The sequence below is a fragment of the Brienomyrus brachyistius genome, chromosome 10 (assembly GCF_023856365.1).
Source record: "Brienomyrus brachyistius isolate T26 chromosome 10, BBRACH_0.4, whole genome shotgun sequence".
NCBI classification, from domain to species: Eukaryota; Metazoa; Chordata; class Actinopteri; order Osteoglossiformes; family Mormyridae; genus Brienomyrus; species Brienomyrus brachyistius.
In genome coordinates, this window is record NC_064542.1 from 8549709 (window position 1) to 8571592 (window position 21884).

At 39.2% G+C, this 21884-nt stretch overlaps 2 protein-coding genes across 2 annotated transcripts in view; one reads left to right on the top strand and one right to left on the bottom strand.

The window, feature by feature from the left end:
• The window catches only part of ctnna1 (catenin (cadherin-associated protein), alpha 1), a 62350-nt gene that overhangs the window by 22016 nt on the left and 18450 nt on the right, over positions 1–21884 (top strand). The window contains exons 8-13 of the mRNA XM_049029104.1: positions 14261–14341; positions 14893–15045; positions 19067–19159; positions 19386–19542; positions 19886–20086; positions 21081–21232. Of these exons, the coding sequence (XP_048885061.1) occupies positions 14261–14341; positions 14893–15045; positions 19067–19159; positions 19386–19542; positions 19886–20086; positions 21081–21232 (837 nt within the window). The remainder of the gene's footprint in view (positions 1–14260; positions 14342–14892; positions 15046–19066; positions 19160–19385; positions 19543–19885; positions 20087–21080; positions 21233–21884) is intronic.
• lrrtm2 (leucine rich repeat transmembrane neuronal 2) lies at positions 2798–13522 on the bottom strand. The gene is made up of 2 exons (XM_049029115.1): positions 12387–13522; positions 2798–11721 (listed from the first exon to the last, which is right to left on the bottom strand). The coding sequence occupies exons 1-2, from the start codon at positions 12388–12390 to the stop codon at positions 10088–10090; spliced, it is 1638 nt and encodes a 545-aa protein (XP_048885072.1). The 5' UTR covers positions 12391–13522; the 3' UTR covers positions 2798–10087.

The window sequence follows — 21884 nt, forward strand, 5'->3', positions numbered from 1 at the left end:
ACACTCTTCATGCATTTTGAAATATTGGCAATAAAATTCACCGTTCTTACAATTTTGTTGTAACAATTTCATATTGGTATTGTATGCTGTATTCTGAATACTGCTCAAGCCGAACAACTTTTTTTTTTTTTTTTTTTTTTTTTTAGTGTTTAAAAACTAGTTACAAAAAAAAATACTACCCATTTTACTGCACTGCTGATACTTGCAATACATCTGTTCTCTCCTGGTCTGAGAGAATATTACTGCTATATGCATGCACCACTTGTGGCCATCTGCATCCACGTACAAATTAGTATCAATACAAGATGAATGCATGTGGGAAAGAGCATGAGCTAGGAAACCTTGTCAGACAAGTTCTATGTATCTACAGATAGGATGGTTCTGGTTGACGATACTACCATTAAAAAAGGTTGGAATTGTATAGGGCAAGAAGTTGTAAAGGATTAATAAAGACCAGTTTTATTTTAGTAATATGTAATATGGTTTAATCTTTATTTTAGTTTTTGGACAGCCGGTTGTTTAAAAATCTTTAATATTGTGTACAATGAGTGGTTGAGTTTGGTGGGGTTTAATGTTTAGTGCAGGGATTTATAAGGATTTTTACCCTGTTATTTTCAATGCAGTAATACTTCAGGCTCCCAATCTAATATGGATGGCCTTGGGAATTTACATTGTGTTGGTCCTAAAATGTCTTGTAATTACATTTAATAAATATCCAGAGGAAAAGAATGAATTGGCTGCAAACAGATAAATGAGGCTGGGAAAGATTAATTGCCACAGAGCCCAAAAAACAAATTTCAATTAGTTTAGATGGTATAAACATGGTTCTGCCTGCTGTCAGACAGCCAACCATCTCAAAATATGCATTACATACATCTAGTTTCTCAGACTCTGAGGCATCACTCGAAAACATGTGCTTAGGTAAAGACTAAACGTTTGCCTTTGTCGGTGTATAACAGTTTCCTCAGATGTTTAAGCAACCTTCGCTCCTGTGTTAATTGGGCTGTTTTCTAATGTGTATATGATTATTTTCCTTTCACCGATGCCAGTGAAGTTATGCCAAGCATTATATATCCTTCAGTGTTGGATTTCAGTGCATTTTGCTGTTTGGTACTTGCTAAAAAAAGGCATCTGCCTTGTTTAGTACCTGGAATGGAATGAACTGACTTAAAAAGGTTGCTGAAATTCAAATTACATTCTGCTTTTCCAAAACCATTTGCATTCATTTATAATTAATGGATTATGTCTAATCTGCTGGTAACTTGTTTGCTTTTATTTATAATAATTAACAACAATGATACCTTATTCCTTGTGGGGACATTTTTTATTCTTTGCCCCATCTTGTTCTCAGGTGAGAGCAAGCTTGAGGGTCACGGCGAACGACAGCCGCCTTACCCCAGGGTTCTCGGACATCTGAATATTCTGCCGAGACACTGCGGTGTGTGTGTGTGTGTGTGTGTGTGTATACAGTAACCCCTTCACATTAGCAAGGGTTGAGGACAATAAATACCTGTGAATGTGCAAATTTGCAAATACTTGGATACTCCTCACATCAAGCCATAATGGTCTGCTAGCCTGAACGTTAAAGTGTATTGTCAATTTTTAAACACATAGTACTTACTTGGGGGGTTAAACTCATGCCCTTTTCAGAAAATATTAGAATTTACAAAATTTTCAATTTACTGCTGAACTGTGCTGCTTTTATTTTGAAATTTTCTGTGGCGATTTTTGCTGCTCCTGTCATCTTTGTAAAAGTGAGGATACGTCTATGCACATAGCTAAATCAATATGTTCATTGCATTCAGTGTTGCTAGAGTGGGACGGTCTCTGCCAGTTGTACTCCCAGAAAATGAAGACCTTTTTTTTAACTAACAGAACTAGTTGCATCGTTTTACGCAGTATTATGTATTTGAGTAGAGTAAACATGTTTCGGTGTAACTTACTGTCTGAGCCCAGCTGTTCGTTTTTCCGAAATGACAATTGCATGTGTATATCGTGTGGTGCTGATATTACAATTGAACATCATGCAGACCTAATATTGAGGGCAACACTGTGGCACGGGTGGTACTGTTGCCACACACCCCTATTGTGTGTGGGGTTTGCATGTTCTCTGGTGTGTTCAAGGTCAAAAAACACGTAACACAAGTGAACTGGAGTCTCTAAAATGAATGTCAGTTAGTGGCTGGCATGTGTACGCATGCACACGCACTTGATAGAGAGAACTGGAAACAATGTGCAGACTGTAATTGGATGCAACTCTTAGCTAATCGGGAGGAATTTGAATGTTGTTTTGATACCTGCATATTTGAGCTGGGCAACGTGGCCAAAATTATCACGATAATGTTAATATCGGTCATAATCAATAATTATCGCGATAAAAGTTGTCGTCGTTTTACTCGATTTTTAAAATTTAGTAGTAAAGTAGATGGTTAGGCAAGTTTGTAACTACGATTATCTTCAGAATGTGACAAACGCTTGCCAAACGGTAGTGATGGCCAAAATGACATTTGTCGAACAATTTGCTGTATATTCTAGCCTCACTAGATGGAGCTCTCTTCTCAGAAAAGCACTCAAATAAAACCCAAAAGGAAACCAAAAGCGCCACGTGTACCAAACAGCATTTCGCAAGTGCGAGAGATGAGCAGTTTGTTAGTCATCGGAAGGCTGCTGCTGGCATTCTTCCTATCTTAATTCTTTATGGATTATTACTGCAGAATTTCTCATGGACTGAATTTTACTGTGGATTTTCCCTTTTGATTTCACTGTATTACCCTTTTTTAGCGGGTTGTTTTGGACTTGCTTGCCCTTCTGGTGAGTTGCCGTTGTTTTAACAGTTTTGTCTGTCTGCCTACTTGCTCTATTGCATTCTGTTTTGTATTCATTAAATCCTCCATTTTCACAGCTGTGTTTGCACTTGTGCTGCATTGGCAGTCCTGACAAGTAGTCGCAAAGTAACCTCATTTTGTGATATAAAATGTGGCCAGTGGCATGTTATGTCTCAAATTATCAGACCTCCTTCGAGCACTTGGTATATCGATATCGTGAGTATTTATTGCGATAAAATAGTTATCGTCCAGTCCTACTGCATATACCATAATGTTGTGCATATGCATTTAGAGATTCTGCTGTAGTTGTAATGAAAGTTATTAAACAGATTTCCAGAAATTACCATGACCTTGTGCTTTGAAACAGCTTGTCACTTATTTTAGATGAAACCATTACATTCAGCAGTAGTTTGGTTGGTATCCGCAACAAAAGAAATACTCACATGCTCCCTGGGGACCTTTAGGAATCAACTTTCTCTTGCTGAAATAGCCTATGAAATTAAAGCAGATGCTCAGAGTAGTATAACAAAATTGTAAGAGTGACACTTTTTAGTGCATAGTATGTAGGATTACACAAGGTGCAATATCAACATCACATGTTATGAGCATGCGTAATTGTCACATCGCACGGAAACTTTTTTAAAATCTTAGGAAATTAACTTGGCAAGCTTTGAAATTTTAAATGTTCATTTTCCTGATTATTTGGTTTAACCCTCTTGGTACGAGTGCATCATTGACGATGCAACGTATTTTTCACGCCTATTTCAGTTGATATCTTGCTTAAATCTTTATGTACAATCATAAAAAAAACGCTGACTAAATCCGTAATTGGTCATCTCTTCAAAACGTCCATTGTCGGAAGTATTAGTTTTTAAAATTAGGTTAAATCGCCACCTTTCTTTGTTTTACCTACATGGGGGGCATGTAGTACAGCCCTCACCTTGAAGATCGCTATTCGCGTTCTAAATAGCCACATTACCGCATATTCAAATCACATTCATATGGTGATTTGATGAACAGCGCCACGGTGAAATGTGATCCATCTGCACCATAAATGCGGATGTGGCCAGGTGTGAATGGCTTATGCATACACATGAGAGCTCCTACATATTCAATGGAAGGAGACCAGAAATGACTTAAGAAAAACCTATTTATCCAACTGAATGTTGCAACTACACCATCATGTACCCAAGACTTTGGTGATCAGATATCTGGGATCAAAACAAACTGCCACCATTGCTTACTCTGTACCTTTATAATGTTTCTGCAAGTGTTCCAAATTGCATTTTGCAATGTCTATACTTCGACATCAGATTATACACTTAACATAAATCTAACATTTATAATTTACATTAAAATTAAGATGAGTGTAATGCAAAAACAAATGTATAAGAAATAAATTATTTGCCATGAATTAAGTTAATGATGAAATGTGACCATACCCCAATCAGTATGTTTCCTACCCCAAGACCCAAGAGGGTTAAAATCAGATTTAGTATGATCTCTGCATACACACTGTAAACATTTCTTTGTTGTTGGACAGTCATTCTGATTATTATTTGATAAAGCAAGCTTCATTTTGTTTGTGCAGCTAAATATTTTTTGGCTCAAATCGGTTTGATCAAAGACTGTTGGTCTTGACAGCCATTGTCCTGAGAATTTTATTATCCTGAACGAAAGCAATGTAGTTCAACACCTTATTCTGGTTTTTAATTAATCTACATTTTTTTTTTAAAGCCGGGGCAGTAGAGAGAGTGGCTGAGTCTAACCAGACTTAATAAACAAATCAACTGGTCACTAATAAGCTGGTCACTGGTCCTAGAAGTTATATTCTCTTGAGTGGTTCCAAGCAATATATTCTAGTTTCTTTGTAGTTCTGTAGGTTTGGTCACATTGCAGCAAACCAAAATCGAGCATGTTGTTGGTGATATGTGAAAAATCTCCTGATTTTTGCCTTTGGAAAACATCCTTTTTGTGTCACATCTTTGAATATCACTTGGGACCAGATATATGTCTGATTTTTGCATATAGGTTTTGTGTGATCACATTTAAAGTATGTGCTATTTCTTGAATGAGTCATGACTGCATTTTAATGTCCAGCATTCTAATTGAAGCCAGTACAGATTCATTGCTTTTGGATTTGTCGGGTGCAAGCAGTTTGCATCATTTTGGCAGAAATTGTCGACGCTAAAGGTGCTCTGTAGTCTGGAGCCTGTAATGATTATTAGGTTTTGCTTGCGGTAACTGGGTGCTTTTAGCAAAAGTTTAAGATTCCATGCCCTGGATTTTTAATAACTATTTTTATGTCCTGTTTGTGGTAATTTATTCTGCATATTTCAGTTTCTATGAGTAATATTCTGTTTCTTCTATATAGAAGCATTTCCATTTTTGTAAAGTCAGTCCTGATTGAATTCTTTAACTGAAGCTATCCTTTGAAACAGTGGGACTCAATGATGAGCTCAGAGGAGAAATGTCTTATGCTGAATGCTGATTTGCAATCCAGATTAGATGCATCAAGGGGATCTGCCAATTCATTAGCATAATTAAAGATGCACAGTTAAAAGGTACCTTTATTCATCAGAGCTTTAAAGGGTTCTGCCTTGTTGCAGGCTGTGACGAGGGCTTGTTCAATTTTCTCACACTGCCAATAACCATTTCCATGAGTCATTGTGCTCTTGCAGCAAATACACATTTTCTTTCTAAGGAAGAATGATTGCTCCAGTAGTCGTCCAAGATTTCATTTATCAGGATTAACTCTATCCATAATTCAGGTTTTGTTAAATGTTATCTATTAATAGGCTCTTCTGCTTTTAATTTTTTTAAAATTTGATGTGAGAAAGAAATGTGGTGCCATTTATTAACCTTGCATCAAGTGTTAGAATCATGACAGCAAAAGACCTTGAAATACTGCTGTCACTGAGTGTTTTTCAGTGACCTTGAACTTCAGATGGGCAGTTAATGGCTCATAGCTGCATAGATGCTTTGATCCCCTTTCTTTGGGGGAGAAATCTCCACTGAGAGGACTGAGTGGTAGATGGCTGCTTCCTCGAAGAGGAATAGACTTTATTATCTTGTAAGCTATGAATACCGTCAATCAATAATGAGAGAATTTAAAAAAACAAAACAATCACGCACTGGCCTCCTGTTCGGTCTGTGGTGTGTGATGGCGCTTTTATCGCCACCTTTGTTTCCTACAGCTTATTTTTAAGGCTACTTTATGAAAAGTAGACATCATACATGAGCAGCAGCATTTTGAAATTTGTGCAGCTGAAATTTTATGGTATGGCAGTTACTGTTACATATTGGTGACTGGTGAAGTTCAGTTAACAGTTTGTACTGTAACTGTCCTTCATGATCAAATACTAATTTCTTACGCTTGGGCTGGTAGTAGTATTGAGGTCTATGATGATTGACTATGAATTTTTTTCTTTTTTTGATCTAAGCTTGAGGTCTCCACTTGTACTTAAGAATACCTTTGCCAGACCTGGTCTATGAAGATTTGTTCATTGGATGATAGTTATAAGTATGTGAAGAATATCTTAATTTGGATTTCTGAGCTGTTCTTGAACAGCTGGCGTTGTGACATTGAAGTACCGGAGGCCACATTGATTAACGTATCTGAGAATGAAAAACTGTTGAATTCATAATTTAAAGATGGCTGAATATAATTAACTTGAAGGCAGTGAATCACTTAAATGCACACAAAGATTTGTGTAAATGAACCTGAAGGTTGTGCAGATATGCAGACTGTATGCAAGTATGACATTTTGGCAGTATCTAAATTCCTACCGTCTTTATCAGTGTGTGAAAAACGCTACTAAGAGGAAGACACAGCTGCATTTGGCTTAAAGTAAAAATTCTGTATAACCCTGGCAGAAGGATCTCATGATGCTATACGCTGATATAGAGTGCAGTGAAGTGTAGTATCAGTACATATGAATTGTGTAGATGTTTTGCACTCCTCTCAAACCTGTTGCATAGTTGCTGTACAGGAAGTAAGCTCGCAGAAAACAAACATGGTTAAATTTGGTTGATCCAATCTAGATCCTGGTCATCCGTGAGTTTAACCCCAACCCGTTCTGACGTAAACTGACCTCATTAAACCAACCTATAGACCCATGTTCAGATATGTCGGCCCACCCTGGTATCACACACAGTATTGGCCAGAATTAATGATTATTTTGGAATGGTGTGGCATTGCGGCTATTTAGCACTGTCCCCTCCTTCCCTTGATGTCTTGTCATAGCATTCCAGCATTAAATAGGAGTAATTGAGAACCTGTATAAATACTACCATCCCAGTTGTGACAGAACCATACTTTAGAAGTAACATGGACTCAGACTTTCTACTACTTCTAAAGGTACTTTCAACAGCTTTTCATGTTTTTTTTTTTTTTTTTTTTTTTTTTGCACCAGTTAATCTAAGCCAGTATTGAATCGTTTATAATAACTTAACTGCCAGACTTGTGCAAGATCAGAAACTGTAGTCATTTTTATTTAAAAAATATATGTTTTAAGGAAAAAAAATCTTCAGTTAAAGCCACATCTTTTGTCCACTATACATATATGAAATTGTACATATTACAATACAAAAGGAAAAAGGGGGAAGCATTCTTTTGGACCACAGCGTAGTGAAAGTAGTGCTTTCAATGGGTTTGTAGGCAATGTGGGAGAGCATGGAGTATTTTGACACGCTGGTAAAGTGCTTTCATCATTTTTTTCCTAGCAACAAACATACCAATCAATGAAGGGATTACCAAACTAATCAGAATTAGTAAAGTTTTTAATAGGAATCATTTACTGATAAATTAATACCTAATGAATTTTGATTGCCAAATGCTTTTTCATCGGATGATACATTTTTCAATGAATCATTGAGAAGCCATGGTAGAATGTTTCAAAGGCATGAGTATAAATCATTTAACCATGTTAGGTTTTGCTATTGAATTTCCCAGTGTTGGTAGTGTGCCTAAAGTCAATCGCACAAGTGTGTTCTCTTAGTCCCATGATCTCCCCCTCTGTGAAAATGAAAATACGCTACCAATGAACTAATATTTAAAATGGCTGTCTCATATGCGTTACCCATTTTAAAGATCAGGATTGCTAGGGAATGTGATGTCGCACTTCACCGTGGTATGAATACAGGTGACAGGAGTGCAGATAGATGTAAAATTCTACAATTCATGTGTTGATCACTTCACAAGCTGTTGCTTTTAATAGATGCCAGGTGTTTGCTAAACTTTCTAGAAATAAAATGTTTAACCACCAGTCCAGTTCATAACTTGTCCAATTCCAAGCTTATTTCATAAATACAGATGTAAGGCTTGTCCAGTCTTTGCTGATATCAGCTGGCACGAACAAAACTCTTATCTGTCATTTGGGAACATGCAAGGTATGTAGGGGTGCAGCTCAGAGTTGGAGCACATGAGGAATATTACGCGTAAATTTCTTAGGGAAATATTTGAAATGGCCTGTTATGTAAATACCATGACTACCATGTCAACTGTTCAAACAGCTCTCTAGATTTATTAATTAGTATCACTCTCAATAGTATGGCTGTTTGTGTTATTTAGGCAGGTATTTTAAGTAGTTGAGGATTCGGTAAAATTACAAATACTGGATATATCATGGATTCTTTTTTTTTGGGGGGGGGGGGGGCTTTCCCTGTTCTGTGAATTGTCTTAATCCAAAGACACTTCTTTCTCCCTCTAACGCTTCTGGAAAAATTCCGCGCAGATTTTGTTTTTATATCTCCCCCTAGAGGCCACTTTTTGTCGTCAATTTGCATTAATGCTTGCTTCCTAGAGATTTTTTTTTTCTTCTCTATCAAACATGTATTACAATATTCCATTACTGTCCATATGGTTTAACTGTAAAGTTATTAGTGTAGTCTGTGCTCTCCTCCCCCTTTCATTTTAACTGTAATTTAAAAGTATAAATTATCAGTTGTGAAGCCTACATCCTTATCCTGAAGAGTCCACAGAGCTGCAGCTGCTTTAATTTAATGATGGACACCGTTCCGTTTGGCACAAAGTGATGGCTCGTCATTCACAATGAGTCACCTGTACTGCTGGTGCTTCTGGGAAACTGAAACGCAATCTCTAGTCAGTAATATATAGTTTTTATATATAAAATTCAACATTGACTTTTAGTGTTGGATTAACATGTTTAAATTCTTTTTTCCCCCTTTGAAGTACAAGACATGGAACATTTTTTTTCCTTTTCTTTTTTATTGGAGGTAGCCTGTGAGAATGTGTTCAAGTGGTGCTACGTCATGACACCCCAAAATTAGAGAAATTCTCTAATGGAGATTGTTCAGTTATTTAACTGAAGGGTGTCATTTCTATCTGCCCCTCAGGTACTGTTTGCGGCATTGAAAATTCACTGAGCCATGACTCTTAAATTTGGTATTGCCTATTTCCAATTTTTTAGCATTTATCTAGGTAAACTGACAAATAATACAGGCCTATATATTCATTCTGGTTGTATTTTTAGAGAAGTGGGAGACACCTTAGTTACTGGTTTTAAATTGAGCCAGTGTGAAGATTTCTTGTAGTTGATATTTGGATCGGTGGTGTCATAAATAGTATTTTGCTCCCACTGTGCTAGAGAGTTACGACATTTTGGCAGAATTAATACTGTGGCATATTGGTCATTAACCTTTCCCAGAAAAAGTGCTAAGCTTTTGGATTTAAGAGGTGATGGAATTAGTTCTAAACCTGGAAGGCTGCGTATTGGTTGGAGAGGTTCTAAATATCCTTGTTAAGTGTCATTTGTCAGCTGTGCAAGTAAGACTTGGGCACTGAATTGGCCTGTGAATACTGCATTGTCTGATCAGATAACAAAAACACTGCCCAGTTTAAAGATTAAATTTAGTTTTTTTTTCTTCTTTTACCATGTGTAAAGATTAAAGTATTACCTCTTGTGGTTGGTTGACTCCTCTTCATAATTAGGTTATTTTTGTTACCATATACATTTCTAAGTGACATGGCATGTCTTCAGTTTTCCTTCTTGATACCAACAAATGTGTATTCGTATTATAAAAATAAATGTGTGAATATCAATTCACACCTGTTAACTTAATCTGAATCTTCCAGAACTGTAGAAGATGGCCTGTATTCAGCTGCATCGTACATCTGCTTCCAAAACATATGTTCAAAGCCAACAAGTTGGTTTTTAATATATACTGGAAAAATAACAAACCAACACTATTGTTTGGAATGGCTAAATGGGCAACCATGATCTGCAAGAATAAATAATAGTTCATACTTCACACTCTTTATAAGGCAGTTGCTGGCACTTACACTGCCCGTACCCGTTAATTATGACGAGGGCACCCTCCTCGTGGCTGGGCTCATATTCATTATAGGGCACCTGGGTGGCCAGGTCTGCCATTGGCTGTCGTGTCTGAGTCCTCATCTGTCGGCGATTCTGAATTGCTGAGCAATGTCGGATTCGTCTTAGTGTTGGGGGGCAACACTTTCTGGAGATGTATACCACAAAAATGATGAGAAAGAATGAAAACAACAGGGCCATAGTTCCAATAAGGACCCTCTGGGTGAGAACTGTGTTGTCAATCTCTGAGAAGTCGTCTGTCACAGCTGCCCACCCCACTGTGGTTGTGGTGGTGGTCGCAATGACAGTCTTGGGTGGTTGGGTGGCAGTGGTGGTAGTAGCAACTGTAGTAAAGCTTCCAAAATCCTCTGCATAGAAGTCCTGCGTGGGTGTCTGCATAATTCCAAATAGGGAGCTGGTGGCTTCCTGGGGTGACGTGACCTCAGGAGAGCGGCTGGTCGGCAGGAATGGCGCCGAAAAATTTTGACACAGCTGAAACCCATAAACCGCATCCAGTATTTCCTCACCCTGTGCATACTCTGGGCTGTGGCACAATATAGAGTGTTCCCACCTTCCCTTGAATATGCTCAGCCAAGTAGCCAGTGAGCAGATCCGTTTGGTACATTCCCAGAGGTTGCTGGAAAGCCCAATAGTTCCCAGTGAGTGCCACATATCCAAGGTCTGACTGTCGAGGCTTGTTAGTTTGTTGTTATCCAGCAGCAAGATCTTAAGATTGGGTAGAGTCTCAAACACATCAGAAGTCAGAGTGCGGATCTCATTTCCAGTGAGATCTAGCTTCTCTAAAGTCGTCCAGGTCCACTCCATCCCACATGTTAAGTTGTTGATTTTGTTCCACTGAAGGTAGAGGACTTGAAGGGCAACCAGTCGGGGGAAGTGTGCCAAGTTGATCTTGGTCAACTGATTGTGCTCCAGATGGAGTTCCCGTAACTTAATCAGGCCTGCAAAGCCATTGCGAGCCAGACTTCTTAGCCTGTTGTTGCTAAGGCCCAAATACTCCAAGCTGCGGCAGTCCCAGAAGGCCCGTACAGGGGTTGTACGCAGGGAGTTGGAGCGCAGGTGCAGTATCTGGAGCTTGCGCAGACCATGGAATAGCTCTGGCTCAAGAGCGGTCATCTGGTTGAAAGAAAGGTCCAGGATCTGGAGATTAATGAGGTGGATGAAGGTCGTGTTGGGCAACTTGGTGATGCGGTTGGAGCTCAAGTTGAGGTCCTTAAGCTTGTATAGCCCCTGAAATGCATCCTCCCGCACGGTGCTTATTTGGTTATGGTCCAGGTGGAGCCACGTGAGCTGGCTGAAGCCATAGAATTGATCAGCGCTTAGTTCTGTAATGCTGTTGTGCCGCAGTGAGAGCCCCAAAGCCCCCCTTTCCACACCATCTGGGGGGGCCAGGAGCCCCTGTGTGTCGCAGTAAAACTGCAGGTCCTCACAGCGGCATTTCTGGGGGCAGGTTGTGCATGACACAGGGCTCAGGCACAGCAGCATGCTGATCGCAAAGAGTGCCGCTGGTGCTGGTCCTACGAGTAGCCACCTTGAATGGAAACCTGGGTGGATTTAAACACAACAAAATAAACTGGGTGGGAGGAGAGTGGGCATCTAATTCCTGCTGGAAACGATCCCTATGGAATATTAAAACTGTAATTACGGTCGCTGTCTGTCAAATCTGTGACCCATGTATTTCTGTATGCGCAGACACTAATATACACATTTTGTGTTTGATTGAATACCCCATGCAATATACAAGTCCCCCCATGTCTCTGAAGGAACATTCATTCTTTCCGGCTTTTTATCTCATCCTTCCCTGTTCTTTCTAAATGCAGTCTGTAGATTCAACAGATATGTTTTTAATTAAGACTAAAATCATTCGTAAGCCCTTGTTTTCAGCCTGTTTATTTGAGCATTGTGGAATACACTGCCACCGCGTACACACACCCAGAATTAAGCGTGTCCTTGGGATGCGTTGCTGTGAATTTATCACGTCGATCCTGATGCTATTTAAAATGATAAATGCAGTGTGCATCTCTCTATAGCTGAGGATTTTTTTTACATAGTACACAGATTAGGGTTTATTTCTGTGGCTCTGGGTGAAGCAAACACGTTTAAAATGAATAAATTACTGGTTAGAGCTCTTGAGGTGTTATCTTTAGTCCACTCTTGCACTCTGTTTTCTATTCAGGTCCAGACCTAGCATATAAAAGAGCTAACTTACCCATTCTTTTCTGCACATCGGAGGCTGCATTCAACTGTTTTTCTCCGCAGACACTTTGAGCAGCCAGACGGAAAAAAAATCTAATGAACAAAAACCCTTTTGATAAAACACAAAAGGAATCGTGATCAGAAATAAAGCAATGCTGGATCTCCACAAATGCAACAAAAGGAGCAATTCCATGACTAGAATTTTAATCTTATATTTTTAATCCGGTTTCTTTTGAGAAATCAGGAAAATTAGATTTCCCCCCTTCAGTCTATAAGTTGATCTGAATCCATCACAATCCTTGTGCGTTTTTGGTTTTTCGTCCCTCTCCTTTGCTACTGCAATGATGTCAGCTCAATTGGTTAATTGAAGATCAAGCAGTCGCCTTTCATGACTGGGGGTCTGCCTTCGCATAACTTGTTGATGGCAGTCAGAGACCCTTCTCGCATATCTTGCTCCTTGTCGCTCCGTCAGCCGTGTCTGTATTGAGTTCTCAACACAGAGGATAGTTGCTGGTCAAAAAAGGGATAAGGAAAGAATCAGACAGGCTGTTCGCTGCTTTTGTTGCAGGCACGCACTGCTACAGAGTGGTGGCAGGCTGGCGTCGATCAGTGATGCAGTTTCTCTCTCTCTCTCTCTCTCTCTCTCTCGTGTGCTCTCCCCCAGTCTCCCTCCCATTTGCGCGTTCTCGCTCATTTTCGTCTGCTCTCTTGCTATTGCGTGGTCTCCCCTGCTCTCTCCTGCTCGCTCTCGCTGCATCGCTCGTCTGCTTGCTCTTTCTCTCGCCCCCTCTTTCCCTGTAGCTTTCTCACCCGCTCTCCCTCCCTTGCTCTCTTCCTCTTGCTCTGTAATGCTCTGGCTTGTTAGCTTACTTTATGCCTTGCACTCCTGCTTACTCCTACTTGCTTGTTTGATGACCTCCTCTCTTCTTCCTTGCTGGTTTCGCTGCCCCATCAGAATGTTGATAAATGCCGCAGCTTGCTTTCTAAATTTGGCAGTCTCTGTACATTTTGTTCACATGGAAAATAGGATTTGGGATTTTATCATATGCACTGTGCAGATAAATATGGGTTGTTTGTTCCTTTGTGCATAGTTTCTGGTGAATGTCACACTTTGCAATTCAGTTAAATTATAGGTAACCTTTTTGCAGTAAATTATTTGGGGGGGGGGGGGGGTATATAGTAGATAAAGCCTTATGGGAGTTGGAGCCCTTGATCCATTTTTTTTTTTGTAAAATACACCATATTTGCTTAATTTGAGGCTTTGAAATTCAGTCAAATAGACTCAGACATTTGTATTATAAAGGCATAAAGTGATTGGCGTGATGCGTGTGGCCCTTCTGTAGAAATTTAGATGTTTCAGTATTCTGATATGGGGCATGAGTAATATCAATTGAAGTAAAGTATCACACTGTTACACTAAGCTTCTGCAAAACAAAAAAACTTATTTCATATGCTCAAAAGAAAATTGTATTGCAGGTGCCATGAATGGAGAGTTGTCTCAATACGACGTGTATTCAATGGCAATTTTCTGTGTTCCCAGTTTACACATGCTTATCTTTCATAGAACAGCAGTACCCCTGTTTATTTCTTGTTAATATTCAATGTGTATGTTGTGGGTCATTTTTGAATTTCTCTCTTGAAAATGTGATTACCTGCATACGTTTGTGTTTTATAGTTAAGGTACGCTTCCCATTATGCAACCGCGCAGGTTCCTCTGTTTTGTAAACTTATCTTTATTTTACTTCTCATTTTGGGGTTTCTATTTCGCTTACAAAATTAGGCTGTTTTGAAAGGAATTTCTCCTGAATGTTTGACCTTCCCCAAATCCTTCTACCTACCAGTTGCATTGGAACATGTAAGCTACAAAATGCTATTTTTCCCTTGTAGGCTGGCAGGAAAGACAGAAGTGACGCCCTGAACACAGCCATTGACAGGATGACTAAGAAGACGCGTGATCTACGCAGACAGGTCCATTTCCTTACCATTTATTTCTCCATTCTTCTATGAAGTCAAACACTTCCACTAAAAGGCTCATGTCAATGGTTTAACACAGTGTTATATTTAGAACCACATACATGCAGCTATCTGAAATGCTGTTTAACATTTAAAAAATTAACTCAAAAATCTAAATTGTAATGTGCATTAATTGGAGGTTTTCTTAATCTGTATTGACAAAAGATTCTGCAGAGCTGGAAACAGGAGTTCATTTCTAAATAATGGCTGCGGAAGGGATTGATGCTTCCATTTTCTGTATTAATGACTTTCAATATAAATGGCTACCCTATGTCTTACATTTCCAAAAGAAGACATCTATTGCCTGTTACTACATTGTAATGTTAATGTCTCTATAGATTTAATTGATCGAAGTGTCTCCTTCAGAATTATGGCCTAGCAAGCTGACAGATTTTTCAGTTCAAATTTTAATGTTGTCTTCCATGTTTCTCTTTTTGAAAGCATTTTGGGTTTTTTAAATAAAGCTTTGTAACGCTGTGTATCTGTCTTTACTTTTATGTTCTTAGCTGCGCAAAGCAGTAATGGACCATGTGTCAGACTCTTTCCTGGAGACCAACGTCCCACTTCTGGTCCTCATTGAAGCGGCCAAGAATGGCAATGAGAAGGAGGTGAAGGAATATGCCCAAGTTTTCCGAGAACATGCCAACAAGCTCATTGAGGTGAGTTTTCTTTTGCAGCTGATTTATTTAGAAAGCTAAAGTTCATTGGGAGGTGAGACCCCCTCAGTTAGATATTAAATGAACCGGGATTTTAATCTGCTTGAATACCCTTGAAATACAGGTGAGTCTTGTCCTTTTGCAACTAATGTGAGAATAGTAGGATCTGATCAGGTCCGCTGGGTTTAACGGTGCCATTGTGTGTTCATAAAATCATATAGCCTGTTTATGGCAACAAGGCAAAAGGCAAAATATCTGATCTCTTGTAACATTCAGACATTATATGTGATCTTTATCTTGTGATTTAGTGAAATTTCCGTACAAAATCTGCTATAGCAATCTTTACAATAAATTTGATTATTGAAACGGTACTGCTTGACTTAAAATTTTGCAGTTTGCTGTTAATATTGCGTATATCTCTGAATGAAATCATGTGCTATTTTGGGCAGGCATACAGTACATGCCAAATGTATATGGCTGATCAGATCCGTGAAACAAATCTTGTACCTAGCCAGGGGAGTCAAACTTCATTGCCAAAGGTTAAGTGTTGTCTCATGGGAAATGGTTCAATTTGCTCAACTGTTTGTATCCTATTTCCCGTTGACAATGGAAATATAATGAAATGCTATGTACTGGTCAGGAAATCGCTTAATGTACAGTGTGCTGTCATCGTACATAGTCATGGGGTTGTGGCAGGATAAGTGTAAATTGAACTTCGGTTCCTCTTCCACCATTGTATTTTTTCCTAGACAATGTTCTTCATTTAAAACATTTTGTAGTGGAGTCTTATGGGTCAGCTAGAAATGGACACCGTCGTCAGCCATCCTCATTACTTGTTCCCTCATGTCTTTCCCCGTGGTCCCAGTAGAAAAATGCCCTTTGTTGACATTTGGGAGTGACCACTCCCCATGGGTGCCTGGCCTTCATTTCAGTGCCAAGACAGGAGTGAAAGCACCAGTTAGAGACTAGAGTGGGACTGGATTAGTCAAAGAGCCCAGAGTTCTGCCCCAGGCAGAGGAATTGGCAGTGGCGTTATAGAATGACACAACAATTGTTGAAAATGCCTCACTGCACTGCATAATTGGAACTGACACCAGATGAAATTGGAACAAGCTAAAAAGATGAAATACAGCTACATAGATGTGATTGTTGCTAAAATAAGAATTAGTGTTTAAATGTATTGCAGTTTTTTTTCCTGTTTTCAGGGGGTAAACATGTGCTATGCTTCTGAAGGACACTCTCTCCTTCATGCATGTACCATATGTCAGTCTGTGTACATTTATTCATAAATGGGTAGTTTGGGCACCTTGGCGATAAACACAAGCCTGCATGTTTGTAGCAATGCGCCTACTTCACCGTACATGTTGACTCGATGTAGGGATGGCTTGGATTTCTATTACTAATCAGATTTAGTACTTGAGTTGATGGTGCATAAATCATCTTTTGGTAACAAATGGATCCCATTGAAATTATTTAGCATTTTAAGCTTGGTTTTAAAGCCTTGCATAATACATGTGGCTTGAGTGCTGTTTACTTCAGGTTCATCCAATGAAAGGAGTTTTTAGGATAATTAACTGATGAGATTGATAAAACCACAAGGATGCCATGTATTTTTTGTGAACTGTATTGCTAGTGTGAAGCTTTGGCCTTATTTTTGTTGCAGCACGCATGAAATGCACTGTTGTGTACTTTTTAAGACTTGCCTTGTAAAGAGCAGTATCAAGTTTTTAATTCATATGGCTCCATTTTGACTGGGGTTTTGTCTTTACAAAAGAGGGAGCCCCCTGCCTTTTATTCATCCATTTTCCAATTGCTGGTCAAGGTCATGGGGGGCGTCTCGTGCTTGATGGCTGTGATGGCTCTGCCTTCACAGATGCAAACCATTAAACACATTTTTTTTTATCAGATTCAGACATTTTTGCAAGATTTTAGAAGTTCTGCAAGATGGTGTTGATTGAGGATATGGGGCAAGCCTGCGTGTATGAAAGATGACATTACCTACAAGTTCATATGGCCATATTCATTAATGAATATGCTTTTAAAATTCACATTAGATCGAGGTTACATTAGATTGAGTGATTGCTTTTGGAGACTGTATTCAATTTTCAGTAAAATGAAAGAGGTAGAATGGAACTCTGGCCAGCCCCATTTCTTTTGTGTAATATTTATGAAATGTACACCAGGGGCAATGGGAAGTGCTGACTGCCTTAAACCCCCTGCCCTACCCCCCACTTGCATGGTGTATTACTGAAATACTGCTTCCATGTAGTATGCTTCCATGTTCCACTTGAATGGAAATTGCCAGTACAATATTATGTTAAACAGTTGGGCCTTAGCGCATGACGTGAATCTGTAGCTGTTAATTTTTGCCATTAAGTCACTTGGCATATATGTGAAATTTGCTTGGGAACATCTGATTTGTACTCTGTAGGCCAGAATATGTTACAAGTGCAATATTTCTGTGTTTACGCTATGTTGTTTTTTGGCAATCTACTACTTCCCATGTTTAACCCAGGCGTTTTAAAAAATTTAATTTGAGATTGGAAATACATTTGCAATATGTATTGAGTGATAGTTCACATGCACGACACGTATGACCAAAACTGAAGGGCAACTAGTTTTCAGAAAATTAAGCCTTTGGAGTTTTCACATGATGCTGTGTCATTGTTGCCCATGGTTCCTAGGCATCTGAAATGTCCTAGCAGCGAAAAACCGTATGCAGACATATTTGCTTGCAGTATTAGGATCCATTAATATTTTGCACATACAATATTTTACACAGTTACTTCTGAATGATTGTCCATTTTGCTCAATGCAATACATCTTCAGCGATAAACGGCACAAAATTTAATTTTGTCCGTAGAACACATTTTGACTTATTTACATTTTGTGTTTTGCCAGCATGACTGTTTTAGATAGCAGTTGGTGATCTGTTTTGATTATTATGTTGTGTTAATTAATGCATGTATCTTTGACTAGGAATGTGCATTTGCACTGCTGCCTCCACCAGACCATCATTTCACTGCGTCACCAGAAAATGAGAATTGTGTCCTTTAGCAGGATAGCATTTGATCGTTGGCTAAGTTTTCACATTGTCATATATTGAATGTGTCCAGTGGTGTGAAAGGCGTTGATGAATGCTGTTAACCAACATTTGATCAGCCTAATTAATTTTTTTTGTATGAAACGTAAAGTTTTTCCATTTCACTTCTCTTACGCATTTCGGTGTCTCATGTGAAGCTTCTAATTGATTAGTTTTTACGCCCAAAAGTGACATTTTCAAAATACTGTCTATGCATGTAAAAGAGTTTGGTAATATTTATGCAGCTCATTCACTATTACTATGCAGACACCAGTTTTGCTTTATTATAAAACGTCAGCTCTGTTTAGGTTCCTTTTAACTGTCGTCAGTGCGGTTTGTCATTTCAAACAGATGCCAGCAGTGCCCGAGTAAGTTTTTAAATATTCTGAAACATGCACAAAAAAGTGTTTTAAATTAGTTTTGGAACAGTGAATGTCATATGACTCAGAAGAGAAATGTGTTGTATTTGTTGCATAAACATTGTTCTTCAAAAACCTCTTAAGAAATCATACATATTTATGTATAAGCCCTTCCTCTTTAACAGCTTTTTACTTATGGCACTTGCCTAATTATTTGGAACGTAGTGTAGTTGGCATATAACCATTCTATTATTTAAAATTTTTTTAAAATAAGGAAGTCTTGGTACTGAATCATTATTGTAAATATCAATGTCATAAAAATAATATAAGGAATATTGAGCTACTTGCTTCACATTTTTCCACTGGGTGTCAGCTGTTTTAAATTTTCAGTAACATGTACGCCTCCTCTCAGAAGCACTGACAGTGGTTACTGCAATAAACTTCAGACATTTAAGAACTGTCTCTGAACTGAGCTATTGAGAAGGAAAGTTTTGAGAATTCAGTATCAAATGGGGCAGCTGTTATAGGTCCTGATGTCTGAGAACCCATGTGAGTTTAACTATTTGATTTTTGGTTTCTGTAGGTTGCCAATCTGGCTTGTTCCATTTCCAATAATGAGGAAGGAGTGAAGCTTGTCCGTATGGCGGCCTCCCAGCTGGAGACCCTCTGTCCCCAGGTACAAGAACCATGTTTGTCCTTGTTTGTCACCATATTGCTCAAATCATTCAGTCTTGTTTAATCACTCACCCGTCCTTTGTTTTGTCAACATATGTTTTATACACACAAAATTTCTAGTCCCAGTTGAGAAGTTACGGCTTTGTAAGGATTTGATTGCCAGACAAGATTATCTGCACCGAATTTTGGATGGTGATTTAATTGCTCTTAATCTACAATTATTATAGGTTATTAATGCTGCCCTGGCCTTAGCTGCCAAGCCCAACAGCAAAGTAGCTCAAGACAACATGGATCTTTTCAAAGAGCAATGGGAGAAGCAAGTCCGTGTGCTTACTGACGCGGTGGATGACATAACTTCCATCGATGACTTCCTGTGTGTGTCTGGTAAGGAAGAGCCTGGTATATTGTCATCAGTGGGCTTCTAAGGACAAATCTCTTGCTCTTGCCCCAGACAGGAATCCATGGGTAACGTTATTTCAAGTATAGTGCAACATGCATTCCCACCCTGCACAAATGTTGCAAGTATTTATTTGAATTTTACCTTCTTTCATTAGAGAGAGATGTTTTTGACCACTGTTCTTAATTTTCCAAAACCAGGGACAAAGTTTAATACGCCGTGACGGATAAGGATTTCCGGCTTTAATTCTCAGAGTGACTTGGGTTTTTCCGACAGTGCGTGTCCTTGTTTTTAACGTTGTAGGTCAAATGCGATCTGTCTTTTTACTAGAAAACCACATTCTGGAGGATGTGAACAAGTGCGTGATTGCCCTGCAAGAAAAGGACGTGGATGGGCTGGATCGTACTGCTGGGGCTATTCGGGGCCGTGCTGCCAGGGTGGTTCATGTGGTCACGTCAGAGATGGACAATTATGAGCCTGGGATCTACACTGAAAAGGTGCTGGAGGCCACCAAGCTTCTGACAGACACAGGTATTTCATTTAGTTTTCAGCATGACTTGAATTTGTTATAATTTCAGTGATTTCAATTATTTTTTTTTTATCTGTGTATGTACACGTGTGTGTGTGTGTGTGTGTGTGTGTGTCTGTACATGTGTGTGTGTGTGTGTGTGTGTGTGTCTGTACATGTGTGTGTGTGTGTGTCGTATGTATGTGTAAATTAAATTCTCAAGTTGTTTTCTCTATTACATCTAAATGCTTAAACAGCTACCTTTGCCATTAAGTTCACTGAGTAGGCCGTTGCATTTTTTTGTAAGCCCAAAATCCCTGCTTGCTTCATCCCTCTGCTTTGCAAGTAGCTCCCCAGCTGAAATGCCCCCTGGGACCTTGTTCACTTTGAAATTCCGAATGGGCCTGAGTATTAATGGAAATGTGGACCAGACCATTGCTTCATAGTTTTGGGCACAACTGAAGGCTGCTGGGTCCGTTTTCAGAGATGTTTCAAAGCTGCTATAGATCAGAGTAAATGAAGCAGCCTTTTTCCCAAAATAGTGTGCTGGTATTGTTCTGAATATTGGAGCTCAAGGCTAAAGCTATTGTCAAAACACCATCATTTACCAAGTACAGCATCTGTATTTTACCAGAAAAAGCTTTTCGTATTTTCCCCAACTAGCCTTCCCAAGCGAGTCTTTTGTAGGTCAATCTTTTTCCCATTTCTGTCCTGCTCAAAGGATATTTTGCTCTCTAACCCTGAACATGGTTAAAGATCTGCATCATGTATAATTTTATGTGCTTGATTTGAACTGGACTTTAGAGATGTCATTGCAACCTATATCCAGCTGTGGTATTTGATAAAGTCAGAGCTCCAGTATTGTGGTGTGGATGTAATTTGGTGTGTGTGTAAAAAGCATAAATTTCAATTAAATTTGGCAAACAGAAATATTACATTAACTGTGTGCTGCAAGTGCTAGGCATCACATTAAGCAGATGGCCTTGCACTAACACATCTCCTCTGTCCGGTTCGCAGTGATGCCCCGTTTCACGGAGCAGGTAGAGGCTGCGGTGGAGGCCCTGAGTGCGAACCCCACTCAGCCTGTGGATGAGAATGAATTTATCGATGCCTCCCGTCTGGTGTACGACGGTGTCCGTGACATCAGGAAGGCTGTGCTGATGATCAGGGTAAGTCTGTGAAGTTTCATTACAAGTAGAATGTTCTCTCTCCAACTGCCTGACCTTTCAGTTTATCCTGGCGAACAGTCTTGCTTTACCTTCACTTTGCGGATGATTTCATTCTGCCCAAGCCTAAGGTGTGTGTTTGTTAAACCTTTTTTGGGAAAGACTCTGCCAACCAAATTATATTTTATATGACTGGGTTAAGTAAGATGAGCTCTGTTTTACAGTTTTATTGCATGGTTTGGTCATTCTTGCATGCAGTATCCTGAATACTTGTTCATAAATGTAGATAATCTGCCGATATATGAATTTGGTCTGTTTTTTTTTTTGTTTGTTTTTGATCCAGATAATCAGTGTTTTAGGGATAGAAACAGCCACGGCGGCTTGTTTGTTCCTTCTCTGAACAAAACTGTAAAAGGGGCTGTGGCATCTTGGCAACATTCAGTTGGAATTTTGTAGACAGAGAACAGTGGTAGTCATTGAGAACACCACTGGGTTCTCTTGATGCTTGCTACCTGCTGAGCCCCAGTTAGGGGTTACCTTTATTGAAAGTGTTAGCACCGGGAATCAGATTTTGTGCAGTACAGTACATGTTGCAGTTTCAGCAAAAATTTACTCACCTAAGTATTTTTGACTCTAGTAGATCCTAGTACATTTC